Consider the following 22,358-nt stretch of genomic DNA (forward strand, 5'->3'; position numbering starts at 1 on the left):
GCTTTGTGGATTGATCACTCTAGTCATAGTGCTACTACAGTTTATATGCCCGGAGAGTTCATATATAAACAAAAGCCTATCATGTCAATAGAGGAAATTGCAATTACATCCAATGTATTGACTTGGGAAGAAGTAATGAGCATAGAAGAGCTTCTTGCCCTCATGTGGGAAGAAGTAATGAGCATAGAAGAGCCTATCATGTCAATAGAGGAAATTGCAATTACATCCAATGTATTGCCTTGGGAAGAAGTAATGAGCATAGAAGAGCTTCTTGCCCTCATGTGGTTTAGGAGTATAGTGGTTAAGAAACTCTAAGAAGAACAATTAATGAAAGTATCCTAGTTGAATACTTATGTGATTATATACATCCTAACCACATGATGAATGCATACACTCTTTGACAATATCTTAGGAAGTTTAGATATGTTTCCTACCTCAATTAGTGGAAATAAATCACGAACCTTCAATTAGATGTAAAAGGGGACTATACTTAACAAAGGGCATGGCTATCCCAAAACAAGAGGCATAATGAATTCTTTTGATGCTTTCATGATTCACTACTATCATAGATTGAAATATTAATGTATAATGCTAAAAGAAAGGTACTTTGGTGATCCAAAACAAATCTTTTGTTATCTCTATGAGCTTGATAAGTTCCAAATTAGTCATATGTATGTAGAGAACTATTTTGAACTATATTAGTTACATTCTATGATTTCCAAACTCCTATATGTTGAACATAGTATTTCAAAATTTGATGTATATGCTGATGTATATATGGTATGTGGTTTTGATGTAAGTTTATATGAATTATTCATAAGCTACAGTTGAGGTTGAAATACATTGATTTTCTATTACAATAAACCATTACCGGGTCTCTTTCTTTTCATCTTTCCCTTCAAAAGTTCATATCTCCATCGTTCGAACCTTTCATTCTTGAGACTCAATGTCTTTTGTCTATATACATCAAATCCCTCAATAGTACTTTAGGGTTTGTGCCCCTTTGCATTTTAGGATTTCCACAACTGTGAATTAGGGTTTGTACCCTTTTTTGGGCATCCCACCCACTTTCTGGACTATAAGTTAGTCATTAATTAATGTATGCTTGTTCCAAAACCTAGCCTATATTATTCTAATTATATATTCATATGTGTAACCCATGCAAGAGTTGTGGGTGTGCCACTATATACAATGTGCACGAGAGTGAGCCTGATTCTCACAAAAAAATACAACCATAATATTGCGATGTCCATGGAGTACACAATTAATACACTTCTATCACTTATGCTTTGATTGTGGCATTCATTTCCTATTAACATTGCCCACCTTTGAGACAATTGTTAGTCCCATGGCCCTCATATCAAAGCTGAATGCCAAATGCTCGAATGGTTAATGAAGACGCTTTGATGGAGGAGTAATGCCTACTATTGGCAAAGAACTATAGATGATGATGATGATATTCTATTGATGGTACAAATGATGTTGTTAGTAATGTGCTAGAGGGTAATTGAGGGTATTATTGGTGGCAAAACCTACAAAAGTTGGTGTTACTACTTGTAAGACACTTGATTGAATTCCTTCTAATGAATAGAACCTAAATGGTCATTGGGACATGGAATGGAGATTTGAGATTGAAATAGAAGTGATGGTTCATGAGTGTCAAAGAGCATTGTACCCTCATATGCATTCATTTTCCAAGGGAGAGTTCTAGTCTTTTGTCTTGTGTACAAGACATATGATGTTGGTGGTTTGGGAGATGCCAATCAAGCTTAAAGTATTGTCCCACACTCAATGGACCCAAAACCACGTATAGTTTATGGTGCAAATACTATGATTGCATGTGCTCACATAGGCTAATTTGTAGTTAGAACTTTGCTCCATGGGTTCTTCTATGGGAATGATGGTTGTTGAAGCAAGGAACCTTGAACATATGAAGATGGAATAAGTTGTTATTGGTGAGAGAAAAGAGAGTGGTTAAAGAAGATTATAGGGAGAACCCGAAAGGTAGGGTGGGCCAAAACTAGAATCCAAGCCAAGTAACACTTGAAGATGAAAATGGTTATCTTATGGATCAACCACATGTCACAATTCATGTACTTGGGCTCTTCCTAGTGAGTGAAGTTCCCCTTGTATCTTTCTATGTGCTAATTTGCTAGTATTGGAAAAATCAGATATTAAAGAGAAAAACAAAAAGAGTGCAAGTGACCCAAGAAAGCCAAGACTCTCTACTCTGAAGGTATCTTCTAAACTTGATATGCCCTAAGTAAATGTGGGTTAAAATGGGAGAGGACTAGAGGATTAAAGGACGAAGCCAGGTAGCCAAGGTCATCGAATGCATGTGTATCCTTTCTTTTCTTTCCTCATATCTTCTCTTTTCTTTCTCTTCTTTTTTCTCTCTCTTCTTTCTTCTTTTTTATGTGTTGAATAAATACAATGCCATATAACTAAGCATGTAGCACTCTTACAAAGTTTGGAAATTGAAGCGTAAGGAATCCAAAGGCTAACCAAGAGTAGCAAACCTAGGTCACAAGATGGTTAGTGCATTGAGATGCACATAAGGAGGACAAAGCCTCGACATTTGAAACACAATGCTTTGTTGTTGTTGAAGATGTAGTTAAAGAACATGTACTATTGATAATTTGTATACTTATTGATGAAGCAATTGGCAACTTCTCCTCAAGAAGTAGATGACCATTTTATGCTGAAGTCAAGGTACGATATGGTTGAAAAAATTTGGGATGTTGTTGTTGATGGCTCCTTGATGTCTTTGTCTTTTGTTGGAGTCTTTCAAATGATCTTGGCAATTTGATGTTCCTACAATATACTATCTTGAAGCTTCCGGAACTTAAGTTTTGTACGAAAGCTTTTGATGCTAATATCATTATCAAGTCTTGGATGTTTATGGCTCTGTATTGTCATGGATTGTGATCTATCATGTTCATGTATTCACTTGTTCAAATTTTGAGAGTAGCATGCGATGAATTCAAAGTCAAAAGATAGGAAGGATTACATACAACTTTTTTATCTTTTCATCAGCACACCTTGAGTGAAATTTTGAGCTTGTATCTCTATTTGTGCCCTTTGCATAAGATGTTGTATTGTTCAAAAACTCAAAGAAGCTTAGGTGCTTGCCAATGCAAAACTTTGAGCTAAAGGGTAAACTATGTAGAAGGTTAACTAGGGTTAATTAAGAGTTTTTTCCTTTTTAGTTTTGGAAATTCACTAGTCATAGAAATTCAGATTGTACTCCAATTCTGAAAAAGCATCCAAGTCAGTTGGTTTAGTAGCAAATCCACAAAGGTAACTAATTAGATCACTAAGCACGGAAGGTCCAAAAAAAGCAACTAGCTATATGTGATTCCTCTTAGATCAAAATCTTATCAATTAATGAATGTCATTATAGTTATGATGTACATGTGATGGCATGCCAAATTTTGAGCAAGGATAATAGATCATAATGAACTAGCCCTATGGCAAGTTGGTTCAGATTAAAGAGTATTGATTATACATCATTTCTCAGCCATCGTCATAAGATGACTTTCCTCATGAGCAAGCTCAAGGAGATGAAAAAACCACTTCTAATAGGATGAGCTCATTGAATATATCAAATGGTCTTTGATTTTGGTCATACAAGCATAAGAAGGGATATGTTAGCACGTGACTACAAATTGCTTCTAAATGAGAATCTTAATATATTTGCCACCTAAACCAAGAGGCTTTTGTGGTAGAGGTGTTCACTCTCTTCCCAAATGGGATGCTAGTTTGAAGAAACTTGGATCATAATCATTGTCAATAAGACCCAAATCAATCATTGCAAACAACTTAGCATAAGTAGTGAATATGGAGTAAATTGGAAAAATCATTAAACTTCAAAGTTTTTTTTTGGCCAAATAAGTAGCCATGCTTCTTAAAGATTGAAAAACTAGCAAATATTTCATACAAGCAAGTAGTTCAACTTTAGTAGCACTGATCTAGAGGTGAGTCTTGGCAACCTCTAAAGTGTTCTAGGATTTAGCTTACAATTAGCCTAACTTGTGAATTGGATCTATAAAGAGCATATTGTTTTCAAGCTTAGGATCTAGAGTCTCAAGTGTATTACTTTCTACTATTGTATCTGTATCCTTGTTAGTAAAAGGTCTCATTAGGAAACATTTGGACTCAAAAATGGTATTTTTAAGGGGTTTAATTTACTCTCTCATAAAGAATGGAGCGATAGTGGATTTTTTGCAAACAAACACCAAATTTGTTTGACCTTGGATATTTAGAATATACCCTATGAGCTCTTATCATTGATCTATAGCATGCCACAAGATTCTTTATATTTCAAAAGATTCCATATTGATGTAACCCCTTGATATGAGCATAGATGTCACATCGAGGGATCACATCAAATTGGAATCTTTAAATATAAAGAATCTCATGGCATGCTATAGAACAACAGAAAGAGCTTGAAGACTAAGTTTTAAATATCCAAGGCCCGTCAGTTCATTTTCAAAATTTTCATAGTGGCCCCATTTTTAGGAGAGTATATTTCAAAATATTCCATATTGATGTGACCCTTTGATATGAGCATACATGTCACATTGATGTATCGCATCAATTTGGAATATTTAAATATAAAGAATCTCATGGCATGCTATAGAACAACAAAAAGAGCTTGAAGACTACATTTTAAGTATCCAAGGCTTGTCAAATTTGGAGTTCATTTTCAAAAATTTCATAGTGGCCCCATTTTTAGGAGAGTAAGTGAGGCAAGCCCCCTAAAAGGCCCATATTTTAGTCCAATTTTTTCCTAATGATATACATTACTCTATTTCACAATATTCAATGAAGATACATTCTACATGGTGGAAAAAATAAAGTAAAGATTTGGTGTTGTGTCACTTAGCCTTGGAGTAGATGAGTCAAAGAAGTTGGGATTGTATTGAAGTAGAGCATATTCATCAATGAGTGGTGGTGATGTGAGCAATAGAATTGTTACACAATAACGCCCAAGTACGACATTCTCTTACCCTATTCTACTGACAACACATAGTTATTCCTATGTAAGAAGTTTGTGTGATAGAGGGTTGCCCTTGAATTGATTTAGGTAGCTTTAAATCATGTATAGTTGTAAGCATTCTCAAAGAAGTGGCAGCTATATATATAGCAAACATACATTAGTCCGGAGCACCCTTCTTTGCTCAACTATCATCATTAGTTATTAATAGCCAATTCTAGTTGCTAAACATCATGACTAGAGTACCATTTCTATTCAAACATGCTTTGTCCTTCTACATTTTGTTCCAATTCTTCAATTTTCTCCTTGTTAGTTTCACAACGGCCTGTGTCGAATGAGGGAATCAAGCAAAGCTCCTTTTGGTTAACTTTGGACATAGGCTTCATGGCATCTATTATGGCTATTGCATAATGTAAGCAAATGGATTATTTCTCTCCTCCTATCAACTATAATTCTATGAATTTTCTTAAGTTCTTTAGTAGGGGCTCTAATGTTGGCATCCCATGCTCAAGCAAGTAAAGTCGATGTTACATCTAGCTCCTTAAGGCATTTAGTTACCAATTAATCTTCTTGTTGTCCCATCTTTTCTTATGCCTCCTAGATAGATCACTTAACTAACTTAGGATTTAGATATTCTTGAGATTTTGACTGGGAAGAATAAGACTCATGAATCAACAAACTCTTCATACCCTTTGTGCCAGAGTTCATATCCTTTTGTGAGTCAAAAGCATAAGAGGCATGTTCCTCAAGAGAAAAGTGATAGGTTTTTTGTCACAACCAAGGGTTGTGACTATGCAGTTTCCACCTTGGAATTGAAAGTGGTAACTTTTGATTAGTCAATCATAATAGTCAAAGTTGACTATGTCCTAAATTGGTCAATCATCATAGTCAAAGATGATTGTATGCTTGGATCCTCGAACTGATTTGGAAGTAGTCTCAATCTTGGAATTTCCAAATGTATTCTTGACAACACTCTTTAGAAGGAGGTTTTCAACAATTTGATGCTTTTTTCTATTGTCCCTTGAGAATCATTTTCCTTGGAATGGGTAGTTACAATAGTCTATTGTGGCTAGAATTTATGTTTTAGCCTAGGTGACAAAGGTTCTTGGTTTTTAGATGATTTCAATTGTTTAGATAGACCAATAATTTATGCACGTTGTTTCTTGTTGACACTTAAGGGATATCAATCATGTCCTTGGATTTTCTCCTTTAGCCTGAGTAACAATACTAGGGAGTGGCTCCTTAGGTTTCTCCTCTTGATTGAATGATGTCTCAAACACCATGGGTGTTTGTGATGGAATGGAAACTGCATTAGGCTATCATTCTTTAATGATTGTAGACTCTGATATCTTCACTTGAGAGACAAAAAGCGGATTTCCTAGAATTGGCTTCTTGATCTAAATTGTATTTGGTTTTGTGTCCTCAATCGTCTTTGTCCTTGATCTAGACCAAATTTGGTTGCTTTTTCACTTTCTCTTTGATTTTGATGAGACTTGGGTTGTGGTCAATGGAGGCAACTGTATGGGTGAACTTGGAAACCAAATCTAGCAATCTCTTGTATTTTTATCCTTAAGTATGCAACAATGTTTTGGGAGCCCATCTTGATTTTATGCTAACTCTAGTTCAATGCTTCCAATTGTAGGCACTAGGCCTTCTTTTCCCTCCAAATGCAGCACTTTACTTGACAACTTTAAAAGTCATATGGTTCTTAGGAGCTTGGATATTCTCTATTTGGGTTCTAGGAGGATATCTACTAAAAGTGTTTCCCAATTCTCAACTTGTGCTTTGAGTAGTTCCTTTAGAACTCTCTAATTGTCATCATGAGGGTTATTGTTTCACTCTGAGACAAGCTTCTTATCCATCCTTGGAGAAGAGAGAAGGTTGCCTTAATTGAAAACATTGACTAAATTGATACTTGGTAAGCTCAAGTGTATCCAATGTGTTGAGTAATCCACTCTACATTGGGTTGTATGCTCAAAAGGTCTTCCACAAGCAAGACTTCTTTCCCCATATCCTCTCAAATCTTTCATAAGGTCTAACAGCTACATTGAGCAGGATGAGTTCAGGTTGGCTGATTTCAGTCTATACATCATAAGTCAAGATATTATAATATGAACCTTGATCAATGAAAGCATCGGTGAAGATGGGCTCTTAATAGTAAGCTTGATCTTAAGATGCACGAGGTATCAACTCTTCATCTTCCAAGTCAATGTTTGTGACTTTGACCTTTTAGATGTTAGGCTAGGTAGACCTAAGTATGGTACTATGGGATATATTATGATACATGTGAGTGATACTACACTCAATGCATCTTAAATTAGCGTTTGTTGATTTATCTATCCACATCCATTTTGTTAGCTATGGCTATGGCCTTTGTGCTACTAGCTCTATCATATTATCAATGGACAGCTAGATGGGAATTTATACTCTTAGTTAGCTCATAAGATTTTAGGACTTCTAGACTTCTTAGTCTAGATTAGTATTAAGCACGTCAACTGCTATCAAACTCTCAATAGCCAAATGAAACTTGTGACTCTTCTTGTGAAATCAAGTTCTTGTGTGGTCTTATCTTATGTATGCATCTTCTCTTGCAACCCGGAGGCTTGTCAATTCTTATTTGGTCTCTCAATCTTATGCCTTCAAGTTTATATCGTTTAACACTATCTTCTCAAATTCTTGATTGAGACTCCTTCTCCTAGCTTATAACTAGGTGGAATCATCCTTGGATTTCATTTGTATGTCTCAGTGATTGGCTTGGGGTCTAATGTTTTTAGACTAAGTCAATCACTTGGTCAATGAGAACCTTGAATCTATGGCCTCAAGGATTGAGTTCACAACTAGAGTGGACTCAGAGGTTGATGTTGTATCAATTGGTCTGGGGCTATGGCATTGCTTCCTAGAAGACATAGGGATTGCCTTGCTATTTTGCAAAAGTATACAACAAGTTCAAGCTTGAGATTTAGCCTATGCCTTGGAGTTCTATGTTTTTGGTTCTTGTGATGTGAAAAGTCTCTTGGATTACTTGATCTCAATTTTTACAAGCTTCATATTTGGGTTCTCAAGGCACTATGATGTTTCAATACAATGATTTCAAAGCATACAAGATCTCAAGGCACTTTAATTCCAAACATACAAGAGCAATTTGTGCAAAATCAGGCTCAATTTCACACTCAATAGTGAAATGTGAAAAATCAAGCTTTCTTGCTTTCAAAACCAGGATGTGTGTATGCAAGTAGACTCACAAAGGACCTCAGTCCTTGAGTAGTAAGCATCTATGTGGGAGTAAAGTGTGCATGAGTGTGAAGTGTGTGAGGGAGTTCAAAGTGTGTGAGTAAACCGCATGCGAATGAACTATATGTGAGTGAACTTTGTGGGAGTGAAGTGAACTACATGTGAGAAAACTTTGTAAGAGTAAACCATGTGCAAGTGATCTATGTGAGTGAACTACGTGTGAGTGGGGGTGTGAGATGTATGTGGATTAATTTTAGTACTCTGTGTGTGTGTGTGTGTGTGTGTGTGTGTGTGTGTGTGTGTGTGTGTGTGTGTGTGTGTGTGTGCGTGCGCGTGCGCGCACATAGTGTGCAAGTATAGGGAGTGTAGGGTTTGTGTGTAAAGAGGTATATGATGTAGATGTTGTGTGTTGAGGGTATTTAGGGTGGGTTAAGGGAGTTATATGCATGTATGTGAATGAGGTAGATACGTTTTTGTGTGGGGTGAGTTGTATAAGTGAATGAGGTGGTGCTATTGGTGTGAAAGTGCATGTGAATGGGTTTTTAATTTTATGTATTAGTGTGAATGTGTCAGTATGTGAATGGATTTGTTTATGTATATGTGAATCGTTGGGTTTGTGTGTGCCAATGGGACTACTAAGTGTGTGGCTAGTGTGTGAGAGTGAAAATGGGTGTGCATGTGAAGGATCCAACTAAGTGAAGGAAAGTGCATGGAACTAGTATGTGTGCATGTGTGGGAATGGTGTGTAAAGTGAGGGGATGTGGAAGAGTATATAGACTTAATAATGTGTTAGCATAATGGGGTGAGTGTAAAGAATTGATTCATAGAAGGTTGAGTGATGAGCGTGCTGGAGATGTCAGTAGCATGTGTGAATGGGTGTAAGTGGCCTAAATGTGTGCATGCATGGGTATGAGTGAAACATGTGAATGGTTGCATGTGTAGCATAAACTGACCTTATAATGAATGTTATGATGACTATGTGTGAAGGGACTTGACTTGATCCATCATGGCATGATGAATCGACAAGGGGCCTAATGAACTCAATGATGGATTGGCCCATTTGCATTTCAAGATTTGTGCCGCATTTGCATTTTCAAATTTTTATGTTTTAGGGTTTTCACAATTGTCAATGAGGGTTTGCATCTTCTTTTGGGCATTCTACCTCTTTGTGGCTCTAAGCCAATCATTTCGTAATGCATGCTTGTTCCTTAGCCTAATTAAACCTAGCCAATGCTATTCTAATTACATATATATGAATGTAGCCTATGCAATAGTCGAAGTGGGACAAATACAACTACAAGTGATGAATACATTTTGCACGGGAGGGAACCCAACTCTCACAAAATAATACAACCATGATAATGTGATGTCCATGAAGTACAAAAATATCACAAGTAAAAAAGTAATATCCTTGTAAAGTTAATTATGCCCTTTGCACCTTGATTAACTTTAACTTTCTTTGACTTTTCCTTTGATTGTAGCCTTCTACATTTCATGTCAATACTAGCAAAGGCAAGGCCCTACTTTCCTTAAACATATCTACAATTATCATAGGTTGCAAGATGACTATTAGATCAATGACCATAGTTTGTGTCAAGTTTTTGGAGAAGTCTCCTCAAGCTCTTAGGAATCCAAACCAACCTCTTGTTGGCCAACCACCCTCGAGGTGAGAGAGAGTAAATCACGTGTTAGACTAATGTATAATCAATTACTATTAAGATAATTGGATGGATTTACTTCCCTTTGTTGAATTCACCTACAATAATTTAAGTCAAACCGCTACTATGCAAACTCCATTCTTTGCATACTATGGAATATGCCCTAAAATGGAGATGTATATGACTCGCCCAATAAAGAATGTAGGAGCTATGAATCTAGTTGAACACTTATCAAAGATCCATAAGGAGTTAAAGTTGTGTATTCAACAAGCCAAGAAAGATATAAGGACCATGCCAATCAACAACAAATGCATCATCCAACTTGCAACATCAAAGATTTGAGTATGGCTTTTATGGCAAGATTTATATTTTTATCGTTGGATTATCAAATACTTGGCCACTCAAGATTATTGGCTAAGTGAATCTAGTCACTTATTGTCTCTTATTATCGCAATCCATGAGAATTCACCTAGTATTCCATGTCTCAATCTTGGAGCCTTGTCATACATCTTCAACAAGGCGGTGGGAGGGAACTTGCAACAACCATCACTTTTGAAATCAAAGGTCACCCAAAGTATGAAGTTGAGACTATCCTTGATTCCAGAATCTCTTATAAAAGGCTTGAATACCTTGTTCATTGAAGGGGCTATAATGCTCCTTAACAAATATGGAAACCAACTTTCCATCTTCGATGAGCACCTACTAAAGTAAACGGGTTTCATCAATGACATCCATTGATGCCAAGAGCCTTAGCAAGAAACCCCACCACTCCTTGTGGAACTTATTGCTAAAAGAGAGGGTAATGTCACAAATACTAAGAAACATAGTATCTTTTAGAAACTTCTAGAGAACAAGGTTTTAGTAGGTTCTATGGAAGGGTCTATAAGACACTTACATTATTCCTTATATTGGTTATGCAATCAGTGATATCATTATCTATAAGCTTCGCCTTAACCTCCTCAACTCGTATAAATAAGGATCTTGGGCTATGACCCCATTAGTCTTACCAACACCAATTGTGAGGCTCCTCTAAAGTAGGCCCTCTCTAATTCTAGTTCAATCCATATATCTCTAATTCTTATCTTGTTCCTTATATTAGCGTTACTTATGTAATCAGTGATATCATTATCTAGAAGCTTCCCCTTAACCTCCTCAACTCTAGTATAAATAAGGATCTTGGGCTATGACCCCATCAGTCTTACCAACACCAATTGTGAGGCTTCTCTAAAGTAGGCCCTCTCTAATTCTAGTTCAATCCATGTATCTCTAGTTTTTATCTAGTCTTGTCTCTGGTCTAGTCTTGTATCAAGGTTGTGTTGTATCAATCTTGTATTAAGAAATACATTGTTGTATTTTATCCTTTCATAATAAAGAAATAAGTTCTTCAAGTTATTCTCTTGTAAGTTGTGAGGCAATAATAAAAATGACTAGGTTGATGTGGGAAAAAATGTCCCATACTTGCACTACACAATAAAACCTTGCACTAATTGGATCCTCAAGTATGGGACAACATCCCAAGCTTTCTTGGAGTTTTGACCCTTTTCTTAGTTGCACTTGCACAAGCACTCATACTACATAATAAGATACACACACACACCCAAAGAGAAACATACTAATTGCAAGTTGTTGAAGATCAAAGAAGCACCCAACCACATGAGTAGATATCTATCCTCTACATCAACCCTGCGTCCATCGAACTATCATTCACCTCCTAGAGTTACCACCCCTAAAGTTGCAACAATAACCTTATCATACCATCAATAAAGACAACCAATCATCTAGAAGGACTGTTCGTTCATGACCATCACTTACATGAATCTCTACACTATTGCATGCCATGACACTAGCACCCATCTAAGATGAGGATAATGTCAACCCCATTTTGAAGCGAATCTAGAAAAACAATAGAAACACAAGAAATTGAGAAGTAAACGTTACATGTACAAGTTTTTTATCTAACAAGAAATACGTGTAACTATTTTTTCTAAAGATATTATATTTAGTTATTAGCATTACCAACTTCAAGGGAGATAATTCTTCACCTACCACATGAAAAGTATAGATTATCAAGCTTAAATGTAATTTACTCTTTATCCAAGGGGCGATGAAGCCAAGATATATTATGCAACCCTTCACCTTGAAGGTTCTACCTACACTTAGTAGAGATATATGCAAAAGAATGGGGACGAGCTTGGTACATACGATGAACTCAAGCAACTAGCTCTACCAATGAAAAGGTCTTGGGATCAAGCCAACAGATGAGTAGAAGGAAGAACCATGCAAGCAACGTAAAGAGGTAGGGACAAAATCATGTTGAGTGCATGGTGAACATAGCAAGCACTCTGGTGGCTAGTAAACCTAGGGAGTCTCTCTCTCTCTCTCTCTCTCTCTCTCTCTCTCTCTCTCTCTCTCTATGGGTGTGGCAATGTTAGGGTTGGGAAGTTGACCAAGCACAACTAGCGATCCTCATTACTCGACTAGGAGGCACAACAAGACTATTGGGTAAAAGGGCCGATTGAATGACAACCCCCAATTTAATGGCACACAATTGTGACAAGGGCTACCTAAAATAGCTACAATATCAATGTTTCTAATTGGCTAAAAGAAAGGTGGATGTGCATCTCTTCATTCCACATCATGTTCTTAAATTGGCTTAAACATGTTTCAATTCTCTAGTCATTTTTTGCATAACACAAGCAAATGCTTTGATTGCTCAATTTTTGTCCTGGAAAGCTCCAAGGTTTTTTCCTTGGGCTTTTTTCACCTTCACAAAACACCATGCACATAATGATCTAGGCAAAGAGGGGTTGATAGCTTTCACAAAACTAGCCCCTTTGCCTGCTCTATCATAGAATAGAGCTATTGTCATAAATAGACTACAAGTGTCAACCTAGTTTAAATGCAATAGCAAAAATAGAGACAGAGAGAGAGAGAGAGAGAGGAGAGATTATAGAAAGAGGAGAGAGAATGAAGAGAATAGAGGGGAGAAAAAAGAGAACGTAGAGATTTAAAAAAAATTGGGTAGAGCATAAAAAATTTTGGAGAGGGAGAGGTAAGGGAGTAAAGAAAAAGTGGGGAGAAAAATAAATTTTGAGAGGGTAAAGAAAAAGGAAAAAATCGGGGAGAGAATTAAAAGTATAGGAAGAGAGGGAAAAGAAAGAAAAACTTAGACAAAGAAAATTAAAATAGAATAAAAATTTTAGAAAGAGAGGGAAGAAAGGAAAACTTGGCGAGAAATTTCATACGTGCAAATCCCTCTCCTCTCTCTAATGGGGGGGCGGGGGGAGGGGAGATGTAGATTCTAAAAGAGTTGTAAGAAAACAGGCTGCTTCAGAAGGGTTAACATCATCATTGAGCTACAATATCAATATGAATCTATAATATTGTTGATACCGAAAATAAAGCATATATCTGCTATATATATGTTTGAAGTTTGAATGAGACAAGCTACTATTTCTATTTCTAAATTCTTAGGCGCGTTTGAGGAAACCAGCCAATAGAAAATACGTTATTTTCGAATTTAACTCTTAGGGAATCAAAGGGAGAGAGACACCAATCGACTTTGCTAGCACTACTAGTCTACCAGGCCAGGCAAAGGCAAAGGTGAAGAAGAATCAGGATGTTCATATGCAAGATGAAGACAATATAGATTTACTTTGCTAGTCGTTAGGCTTGCGTGAGGCTGTGAGAGCATGCAGCCAGTTACAGAAAATGACTGTTTCCTATTTGGAAATGACGATTTAATATAAATCCACGTTTGATCTGGATATCAAAACCTGATTTATTCCCCTCCAGAGGAAGCCGTTACGTAAGTCAAGGTGTTTGCATTACCCCATACAAATCTTGACGTCCTTGGCCATGATTTGGGCTTTCTTGGTTTTTCTCGTATAAATTCGCTTGGTCAGTACATAAGTGTAATGGAACAGGTATTCTTAAATATATACTGTATGTGGATCGATTAGAGCTGCAGCAGAGGTCAGGAACTCACTCGTGACATGGACACATATCTATCAGCTAGTTTACTCGTACATATAAGCTAGACTGGTAAGAGCTCATATCTGGAATCAGCTCATATGTCCATCAGAGCTCCTCCTCATATCTGGATGGCTTCAGTTCACATTCTGTGGAAGCCAGAGATGGAATACTGAGGTCAGGTCCTCAAATCAACTACAATGACACTTATGTTATCCCCGCTGCCTCTCTCATGGGCTGCAGTGACCAGCACCGAGGCTGCCAGCTGGGCACCAGTCATGGCCATGCTGCCGCTTGATTGAGCAGCATTCAGGCATTTCCTTGCAATGCTGCAAGCATCCTCATTGCTGACCACGTCCCAGAGCCCATCACTTGCCAATATCAAGCACTCGTCCTCGCCTGACCTCGGCGTGAAGGTCATCTCAGGTTCTGCAATCACATATGGCTTCAGAAAGTGGTCTCCTGCACCCAGGAAAAGGGATTGATGTGAGGCCACTGCACATTTGCAGCACAATCATATCAGATTCTAACCTGATCCGTCGACGCATTAGTCATCTCTGGCTACTCATTATCCAAATACACACTTGAATTGGGCAAAGATCATCCGAACAGACCTCTATTGCCCAACATGACAATTCAAGTACACCCCTACCATGCAGACATGCTACTACTACCCACTCCATTGAATATACAACCATCCGACATGGATCAAGAAAATCTAGCCTAAAGCGTCCCCTGCAGACTTTATTTATGGTAAATTTCATCTGCTGCCTCATACTGTGAACAACTGAATTGCATGGATGATTGATGCATAGCACGTCAGTGTATAGAGCATTCATTCCACGTCTTACCGATAGCTCTGGACATGGCGAGCACTCCAAGTACTCGATAACCGTCCCAGTAGATCACTCTGCCACCAGCAGCTTCAATGCGGGCCATTTCATCTACTCTGTCAGGCTGATTTAGAAGAACAGAAAGAAATTCTCCAGATTAATGATGATCGATTTACAACACATTAATCGGTTCTGATCATTTGAACAAATAAAGCATAATACATGAAGGAGGCTTGTCCATGAAAACGAGTTACAAGGGTTGATTCAAGGCAGGTGAGTCCACATTTTGATGATTACAGCACAATGAAACACTATTAAAGCACAAAGAAACACTATCCCCAGTTGAATGATAAACCTTATAAAAGATTAGTCCCCCCCAAATCAGTGATCGAAGACAATTTGTATGTATGTGTGTGAGTTTTTTTTCCTTTCGCCTTTCGGCAATATTGATTGATAGATATAAGACCCACATTTTTCACCCGAAAGGTGGGCATTCAGAATTGGGCAGCTCCTCAGTGCCTTACCCTTGAATCAAAGTACCTTACCCTTGAATCAAATTAGTACAATTCACGGATAATGGCAGAGTCGTCAATTAAATTATTTAAACAACATAATGCAGCAGTAGTATTAGTCATTACGGTACCAACGTAAGAACAAACCAATGCCTCCCAAAAAGCATTAACGAAGAAGCGTAGATCACAAATCCTCGGGGTTCGACAGAAAGACAGCATTCTTGTATGGGAAAATGCCTAGAATCTCATGCGTTTGTCCCTGGTTAAATGATTGAGTGATGAAAGAAGTATTAATGCAACAAATAACTGTAAAATGACGGTCACAATTTAAAGCATAATGCAAGAAACAGCAAGCCATGAAGAACAAGAGTGTGGATGACGCAGATACACAGAGAGAGAGAGAGAGGGCAGTCACTTTGTGGTCAGTGGACAAGGGGATTGCTCGGCCATTGCGGGAGAGGACAGCTCTCGAATCTCCGCAGTTGGCCACGATGATATCGCAGCAGCTCAGCACTGCCACCACTGCGGTCGATCCGACGGTGTCAGATGGCGGACCTTCCTCCACCGTCGGATCCATGCCAGCTTGATCAGCAGTACTGCTCATCCTCAAGCTGCTGTAATTGATCTGATCAATAACGGGGCTGCTGGGCCGCATCAACAATTCCCTGTCCATGCGCAAGAAGGAGGCGGCCATGGCTTTCTCCCACGTCTCTGCTGCAATAATATTATGTACACTGAGATTACGCGGCCCACATTTTTGGCTCTGAATGACGTTATATTCGGCTACGTTTGCTGCTGTTGCTGCCGATTCTACTTCTGAGGATAAGGGTACGCTGATGACCCTATGGTTTTGTTCAGCATCGTCGCGAGGACGATAATGCAGGCTCATGCCGTGCGCGACAATGCCATTGTGGCAGCTTGCCATAACTGTATTCAGGAGCTCCTCCACCAGTGCATGATGCAGCCGCCGTCGGCAATGGTTAGCTGCCTGCAATTGATTTACATGAAATTCCATTAAGCCGATGTTCATGATTAGGTTCGAGCATTAAGCTAGCTACCTACACATATGTACACAAGAACTATCAGGCCAATTCCCACATTGCAAAGTGACCATCATGAGCTTCTTCTACAAGGGAGGGAAAACACACACACAGCCCGGCCTAGGTATGGTCGGGGGCGGGGGCGGGGGCGGGGGCGGGGGTTTGCAGCCCCAGTTTCCCACAGGGCCTCGAGGGACCACGCACTTGGCTAGGTGCGGTGCGGTTGGAAACAAGGGGGCTGCCAACCCCAGCCGCGGGGCTCCCGAGATCCCAACTGCACCAAATAAGGTGTATCGTGGGAAAACCAGAGAAAAATCCTTTTTCTTCAATTTCCCAAACCGTCACATGCATTAACAGCCAAGTCATACGCATTTTTAAGCATAAGAATCCACATTCATCAAACACATATTACTGCAACTGTGGTTTTTTTCTTCTTCTTTTTCTTTTTGGAGAGGAATACAGGCTCGTAGTTGCGCTCTCCCCATCTGCATATGTGACAACTCCGTTGTAGGAGCACGAGGAAACATTGGATTGCACCACACATAGATCTTTCAAGCTTCACGCTAAGGAAGCACTTGAAATTGGCGAGTAAAACTATGTATTTCCGGGACTCGGCATATTTTCGTCCTCACGTAGTTTTGATTGCGCTTTCCAAAACTCAAGCGGGGCTCTAGGGTAAGCGAACTCTATCGACTGGGTTAATTTGTACTTTTAAGAGTGTGGCCAATCTGAGATTTTGAAGGTAAGTGCAGACGGTTAGGTTGCTAGAAGTAAGGGCCCGATCGCTAATGTCGATTTGGCTAGCATCCCTTCTGCCTCACATGGCACTTACACAGCAAAGGTAACATAATGTAAAAACTTGAGGGAATTCGGTATTATGTCCCACCTCCCACCGAGACACTGTCCACCAGAGTCTATGTCGGGCGTTATTTTTGTTTATGTTCCAGTTCTAAACAATTGTTCAAGCAACAGGGAGGAGGAATCGTACCTGCACACCTCCATGGCCGTCGTAGACACCAAAGAAATGCAAAGGGCTTAACGTTGATGAGAGCTGATTACACTTGTGATTGTCCTCAGATCTCTCCAATGATAAACCCTGGTCCGCAGCTGCAGCCGATAGCGAGTTGCAGTTAAGACAAGGCACCGATAGGAAGCTGTGCTTCACAGCAACTGCGTCCTCCATCTCTCTTCTTCTCCCACGCACAGACCTCACTCCCGTGTCAGGAGGTGAGCGCAGACGAAGCAGCAGACCAGCTCCGCTCATAAAAGTACTTACAGAGGGTGGAGTTGTGTCAACACGAGTTCCGGGAACAGTAGAAGAAGACGGAATAACTGCTATGCTGCTTTCTTGCTGCACCTTCCCACTGTTCAACATATCGCCCTGCTCCATTTCTTGCCCTGCAACTCTTGCCATCCTGCCCTCTACACACTACCCCCGTCGAAAAGAGTGCTACGCTCCAAAAGCTTAATATTGCACGGTGTCACACATGAATGTCCACCTAAAATCCCCGAGCTTCAAAGAGTAGTAGTAGCTGCAGCCACTCTACCTTGCAATCTTGCTAGTCCACCAGAAAATTGTGTCACCCCTTGTGTAGAGGTCAATCATCACCATCAGTAACAGCAACATGTATATGCCATAACCCCATCTGTCAGCAAACATGAAGGCCCGTGCCTGCAAGCTGAGCTTCAGTAAGTGCTGCAGTGGTGGATTCGCTGGTCTGCCACATAAGGACCACTCAAATCGGATATTTAAAGGCGGGGCTTGCCTGCACATGATCGACGAACGAAACTAGAAGTAGCTGCACCGGCAATCAGCTGCAGCAGAAAGCTCCAGAAAATAGTTCTCATTCACGCTAGCTAAACGGAGGCTTCCAGAGAGAGATGCACGCAGGAGCGCGCGCGCGCGTACACACACACACACTCTCTCTCTCTCAACTAAACCCCAATGTCTTCCATCATGGTGAGTCGTGACCAGCAATATCACGTGTTGGAAACAGATAGAAAGGAGAGATAGGGCTCACGGGCGGGAAGCTTCTGGAGGTGAATTAGCAAAGGCACGAAAAAAGATGAACAAGCAGTTTCAATGGCGGAATCTTCTCTGCTTGTGGCCGCAGCTACAACCACAGAGAGAGAGAGAGAGAGAGATGACGACTCTGGAGTGACAGGAAGGGGAAGGAAGAGATCAAGATGAGAGGGGCTGGTCCGAATGTTGAGTTCCGATATCTTTTTTATGTAAAAGGCTATTTATGCGCCCCCTCCCGCTCTCTCTCTCTCTCTCTCTCTCTCTCTCTCTCTCTCTCTCTATATATATATAAAAGGCTATTTATGCGCCCCCCCCGCTCTCTCTCTCTCTCTCTCTCTCTCTATATATATATATTAATAACCTACTAAATTCTGGAATGAGAGATGAGAGACTAGGCAGGCACAGGGTAGACTTGACTTGTGTTTTAATTTGTTTTCTCGTTTTTGCAACAAGGTTGGCGGGTCCCTTTCATTGCCGGCCCAGCTGGCCATACCAAGTTTCCCAGGCTCCAGCTTGAGACGCGTGGCAGACATTATTGTTCTGACTGACGATTGCCAACCCAGGCTGGACACGCTGCAGCCTGCAGACCGCGGTCCTGCTGCTCTTTCGCTTCGTTCGTCCCGGGGGCCTGCCCTTGAGGCTTGGGCCTTTTATATATGATGTGTTGTGTTGTGAGTCGGGACGGTCAGAAAAGATTTGAGAGAGAGAGAGAGAGAGAGAGAGAGGTTAAACTTTAGAACAAGGAAAGAGCAAAGAGAGTGTGATGTGAAAGCCTGCTAGCTGAGAGTACCCTCAGTTAGCGCCACGTGGTGCCTTTTGGAGGCGCTGTCAGTCTGTGACCACACCCTGCCGCTTTCCTTGTCCGCCCGCACTGGCCCCACTAAACCAGGCGTCTAAGAACCTGTTTCCACCGCGCCACCAGGTTTGGAACTTCTAGGCTCTAGCGAATCGGCAGGTTTGCATGCTCTGGGGTCCCAATGGGTTTGTGAATCCCAAACCTTTTCCGGCCACTGTTGGAGGTGTTGCCCAAAAAGGTTTCCTGCTACCCTCTCGTGTATGAAATTTTTTCACTTTGGTAGTCGTTTTCCTACTGACCTCCATCGGCCCAGTAGAGCTTTTCATATTTTATTCATCTACAAACCAGTCGCATGTGCAAACATGTCTCAATAGGCTCCCAACCAGTCATCGAACTGGTTCAGAGCCGTTTTGATGGTGGGGGCTAATCCTAAGAGGGACTTCACACTGAGTTTCAAAGGGCACCTCAAACCACAGCAGTCGTATGGGTAATGGTTGTTACCTTTAACAACTACCTTTAATGGTTGTTAAAGGTAAATGACTAAGTACATGTAAGGGGATGATCCTTCTCCCGCTACAAAGATAATCTATTCTATTATATATTATTTTGGTTACATGTTAGAGAGACCCTAGACCTCCGGAGGGCCTCTCGAACCCAGAACCTCTTCCAAACCTAATCAAATTTTGAATAAGGCCTAATGACTTTCCAAGTTTTGGAGTGACTTCCCATGAGATCATATCTCCAACTCTTGCCAAGGGGGGGGCCCTCGAACTTTTTGCATAGGCCAAAAAAAGAAAATCCTAGCTCCCAAACCTCAAAAAGTATTTCTAAGGTAGGAGAGAGTGAGAGTAATCCTTTTGGATAATAAAAATACTATCAAAACAAGGAAAAGCAAAAAATAATAATTAACTATGATAAACACACTAAGTATTACCCCATTTAATTCTAAGGGTTTGATTGACCCAAAAAGGGCTACACAAGATAATGTGATGAAAAACTGGAATACTATTTAGATTTATGAGTGCCTTTTTTTTTTACTAAACACTCCCCCTACAAGTGGAGGTCCATGTATTTGAATACATCTCAACTCGAAAGATATGTTTGCAAGGTTTCATGTGATCCAAATACTAATCGGGTTACTGCTCATTTTGAGATGGCCAAAGATTTTGTCTTTGCCCCTAATAACCCCTTAGAAAGGGATAAAACTTGGTCTTTATTGCTAGTTTCACAATGCCCCCTAATCTTATATCTTACTTCTTATTACTATATTATTTTCATTGTAGATTTGGAAAGCCCGAACTTCCAGAGGGCTTCCCGAACCTATCCCTTTTCCAAACCTTCCTTTTTCAATCAAAACCCCTTCCCTTCCCCTCTTTCTCATGTGTAATCTCTCCTTTTCTCTTCCCCCTCCCTTTTTTTCATTAAAGCTCCCTCTCCCCCTTTCTTTTGAATTAAAACCCCCTCCCCTCTCTCTCACTTATAATCTCTCTCTTTCTTTTCCCCTCCCTTTTTTAATTAAATTCATCCTCCCTCCCCCCTCTCTCTCTCGTTTGTGGGGCCTAGATTTTCTCTCTCTCTCTCTCTCTCTCTCAAATTAAAATTTTTAATTAAATATTTTTTAAAGTTTTTTAAACATATATTTTCACACACTTTGAGAGAGAGATAGAAGAAGAGAGACACAGAGAGAGAGAGAGAGAGAGAGAGAGAGAGAGAAGAAGAAGAAGAAGAAGAAGGATAAATAGAAGAAGATGGAGAGAGGAGGAGGGAAAGAGGGAAAAGAAAAGAGAATAAAGCTTTTTTTAATTTAAAGTTTTTCTATCATACTTTTTCATGCACTTTGAGAGAGAGAGAGAGAGAGAGAGAGAGAGAGGAGGAGGAGGAGGAGGAGGAGGAGGAGGAGGAGGAGGAGGAGGAGGAGGAGGAGGAGATGGAGAGAGGAGGAGGGAAAGAGGAAAGAGAATAGTCTTTTTTTAATTAAATATTTTTCTTCTCCTTCTCCCCCCTCTCTCTCATGTGTAGGACCTAGGTTTTCTCTCTTTCTCTCTCTCGCTTAGATTAACTTTTTAATTTAAACTTTTCTTTCAATTAAATATTTTTAAAAGTTTTTTAACTTTAAAATTTTTCGAATATAATTTTCACACGCTTTGAGAGAGAGAGAGAGAGAGCGAGAGCGAGAGAGCGAGAGTAGAGAGATCATAAGTACTTAGTGGGGTGGTTGGACATGTAATAGTAGGATGGTGGAGAGGAAGTTGGCATGAATGGCATGAGGATTGCATTGTTGAAGAAGAAGAAGAAGAAGAAGAAGAAGAAGAATGATAAAAAGAAGAAGATGGAGAGAGGAGGGGGGGAAGAGGAAAGAGAATAGTATTTTTTTAATTAAGCATTTTTCTTCTCCCCCTCCCCCCTCTCTCTCATGCGTAGGGCCTAGGTTCTCTCTCTCTCTCTCTGTGATTAAACTTTTAATTAAATATTTCTAAATTTTTTTAATTTAAAGTTTTTTGACAGTTTTTCACACACTTTGAGAGGGAGATAGAAGAAGAAGAAGAAGAAGAAAAAGAAGAAGAAAGCGGAAAAGAGAAAGAGAGATGGGGGAAAACAGAAAAGAAAAAAGAGAAAAGTCATTTTTTAATTTAAATATTTTTTGAGAGAGAGAGGAAGGAGAGAGGGGGGAAAGATAAAATTTAAAAGAGAAAGAGGGAGAGAAGAAAAAAGGAAAATTAGGAGAAAGGGGAGGATAAAAAAAGGGGGTGGCGAAAGAGAGAGAGAGAGAGAGAGGAGAAGAGAGAGAATTATATATAAGGAAACGATAAAATTTACACACTTTAAGAGAGACTTGGGGGGAAGAAAGAAGGAGAGAGAGAGAGGGGGGGAAATTGAGAGAGAGAGGGGGGGAACATGTAGAGAGAATTATAGAGTGAGGAAATATGAAATTTAAAAAGAGAGAGAGAATAAAAAATAGAGGAGAAAGAGAGAAGAAAAATGTAGAGAGAAGACAAGGGGAGAGAGAGAGAGAGGAGAGAAGGAAAAGAGAGGAGAGAGGGGGGAGAATAAAAGGAGAGAGAGAGAGAGAATTTAAACTTTTTTAATTAAATATTTTTCAGAGCCTTTTTTAATTTAAAGTTTTTCAAACATAATTTTTCACACACTTTGAGAAAGAGATAGAAGAAGAGAGAGAGAAAGAGAAGAAGAAGAAGAAGAAAGAGTATAAATAGAAGAAGAAAAACATGGGATATAGTCTTTTTTTCTCCCCCTCCCCCCCTCTCTCTCGTGTAGGGTTCTCTCTCTCTCTCTCTC

The 22,358-nt window shown here is 39.6% G+C and overlaps 1 protein-coding gene across 1 annotated transcript; it reads right to left on the reverse strand.

Annotated features, from left to right (window-relative positions):
* Positions 1 to 13,441: 13,441 nt before the first annotated feature.
* LOC148035649 (protein phosphatase 2C 51-like) lies at positions 13,442 to 18,494 on the reverse strand. Its single transcript, XM_087677640.1, has 4 exons — positions 17,234 to 18,494; positions 15,621 to 16,193; positions 14,712 to 14,817; positions 13,442 to 14,322 (listed from the first exon to the last, which is right to left on the reverse strand). The coding sequence occupies exons 1-4, from the start codon at positions 17,657 to 17,659 to the stop codon at positions 14,039 to 14,041; spliced, it is 1,389 nt and encodes a 462-aa protein (XP_087533766.1). The 5' UTR covers positions 17,660 to 18,494; the 3' UTR covers positions 13,442 to 14,038.
* Between the last annotated feature and the right edge of the window lie 3,864 nt (positions 18,495 to 22,358).

Source organism: Lygodium microphyllum, chromosome 5, assembly GCF_053477565.2.
Source record: "Lygodium microphyllum isolate KBCC chromosome 5, Lygodium_microphyllum_v1.1.10, whole genome shotgun sequence".
Taxonomy (NCBI): Eukaryota; Viridiplantae; Streptophyta; class Polypodiopsida; order Schizaeales; family Lygodiaceae; genus Lygodium; species Lygodium microphyllum.

Bases quoted from the DNA above. Each gene is read 5' to 3' on its own strand.
- LOC148035649 (XM_087677640.1), bottom strand. From the start codon at position 17,659: ATGGCAAGAGTTGCAGGGCAAGAAATGGAGCAGGGCGATATGTTGAAC. The intron at 14,818-15,620 runs GTGACTGCCCTC...CTTCTAAATCAG, and splicing joins CCTTGTCCACTGACCACAAA to CCTGACAGAGTAGATGAAAT. The intron at 14,323-14,711 runs GTAAGACGTGGA...TCCTGGGTGCAG, and splicing joins CGCCATGTCCAGAGCTATCG to GAGACCACTTTCTGAAGCCA.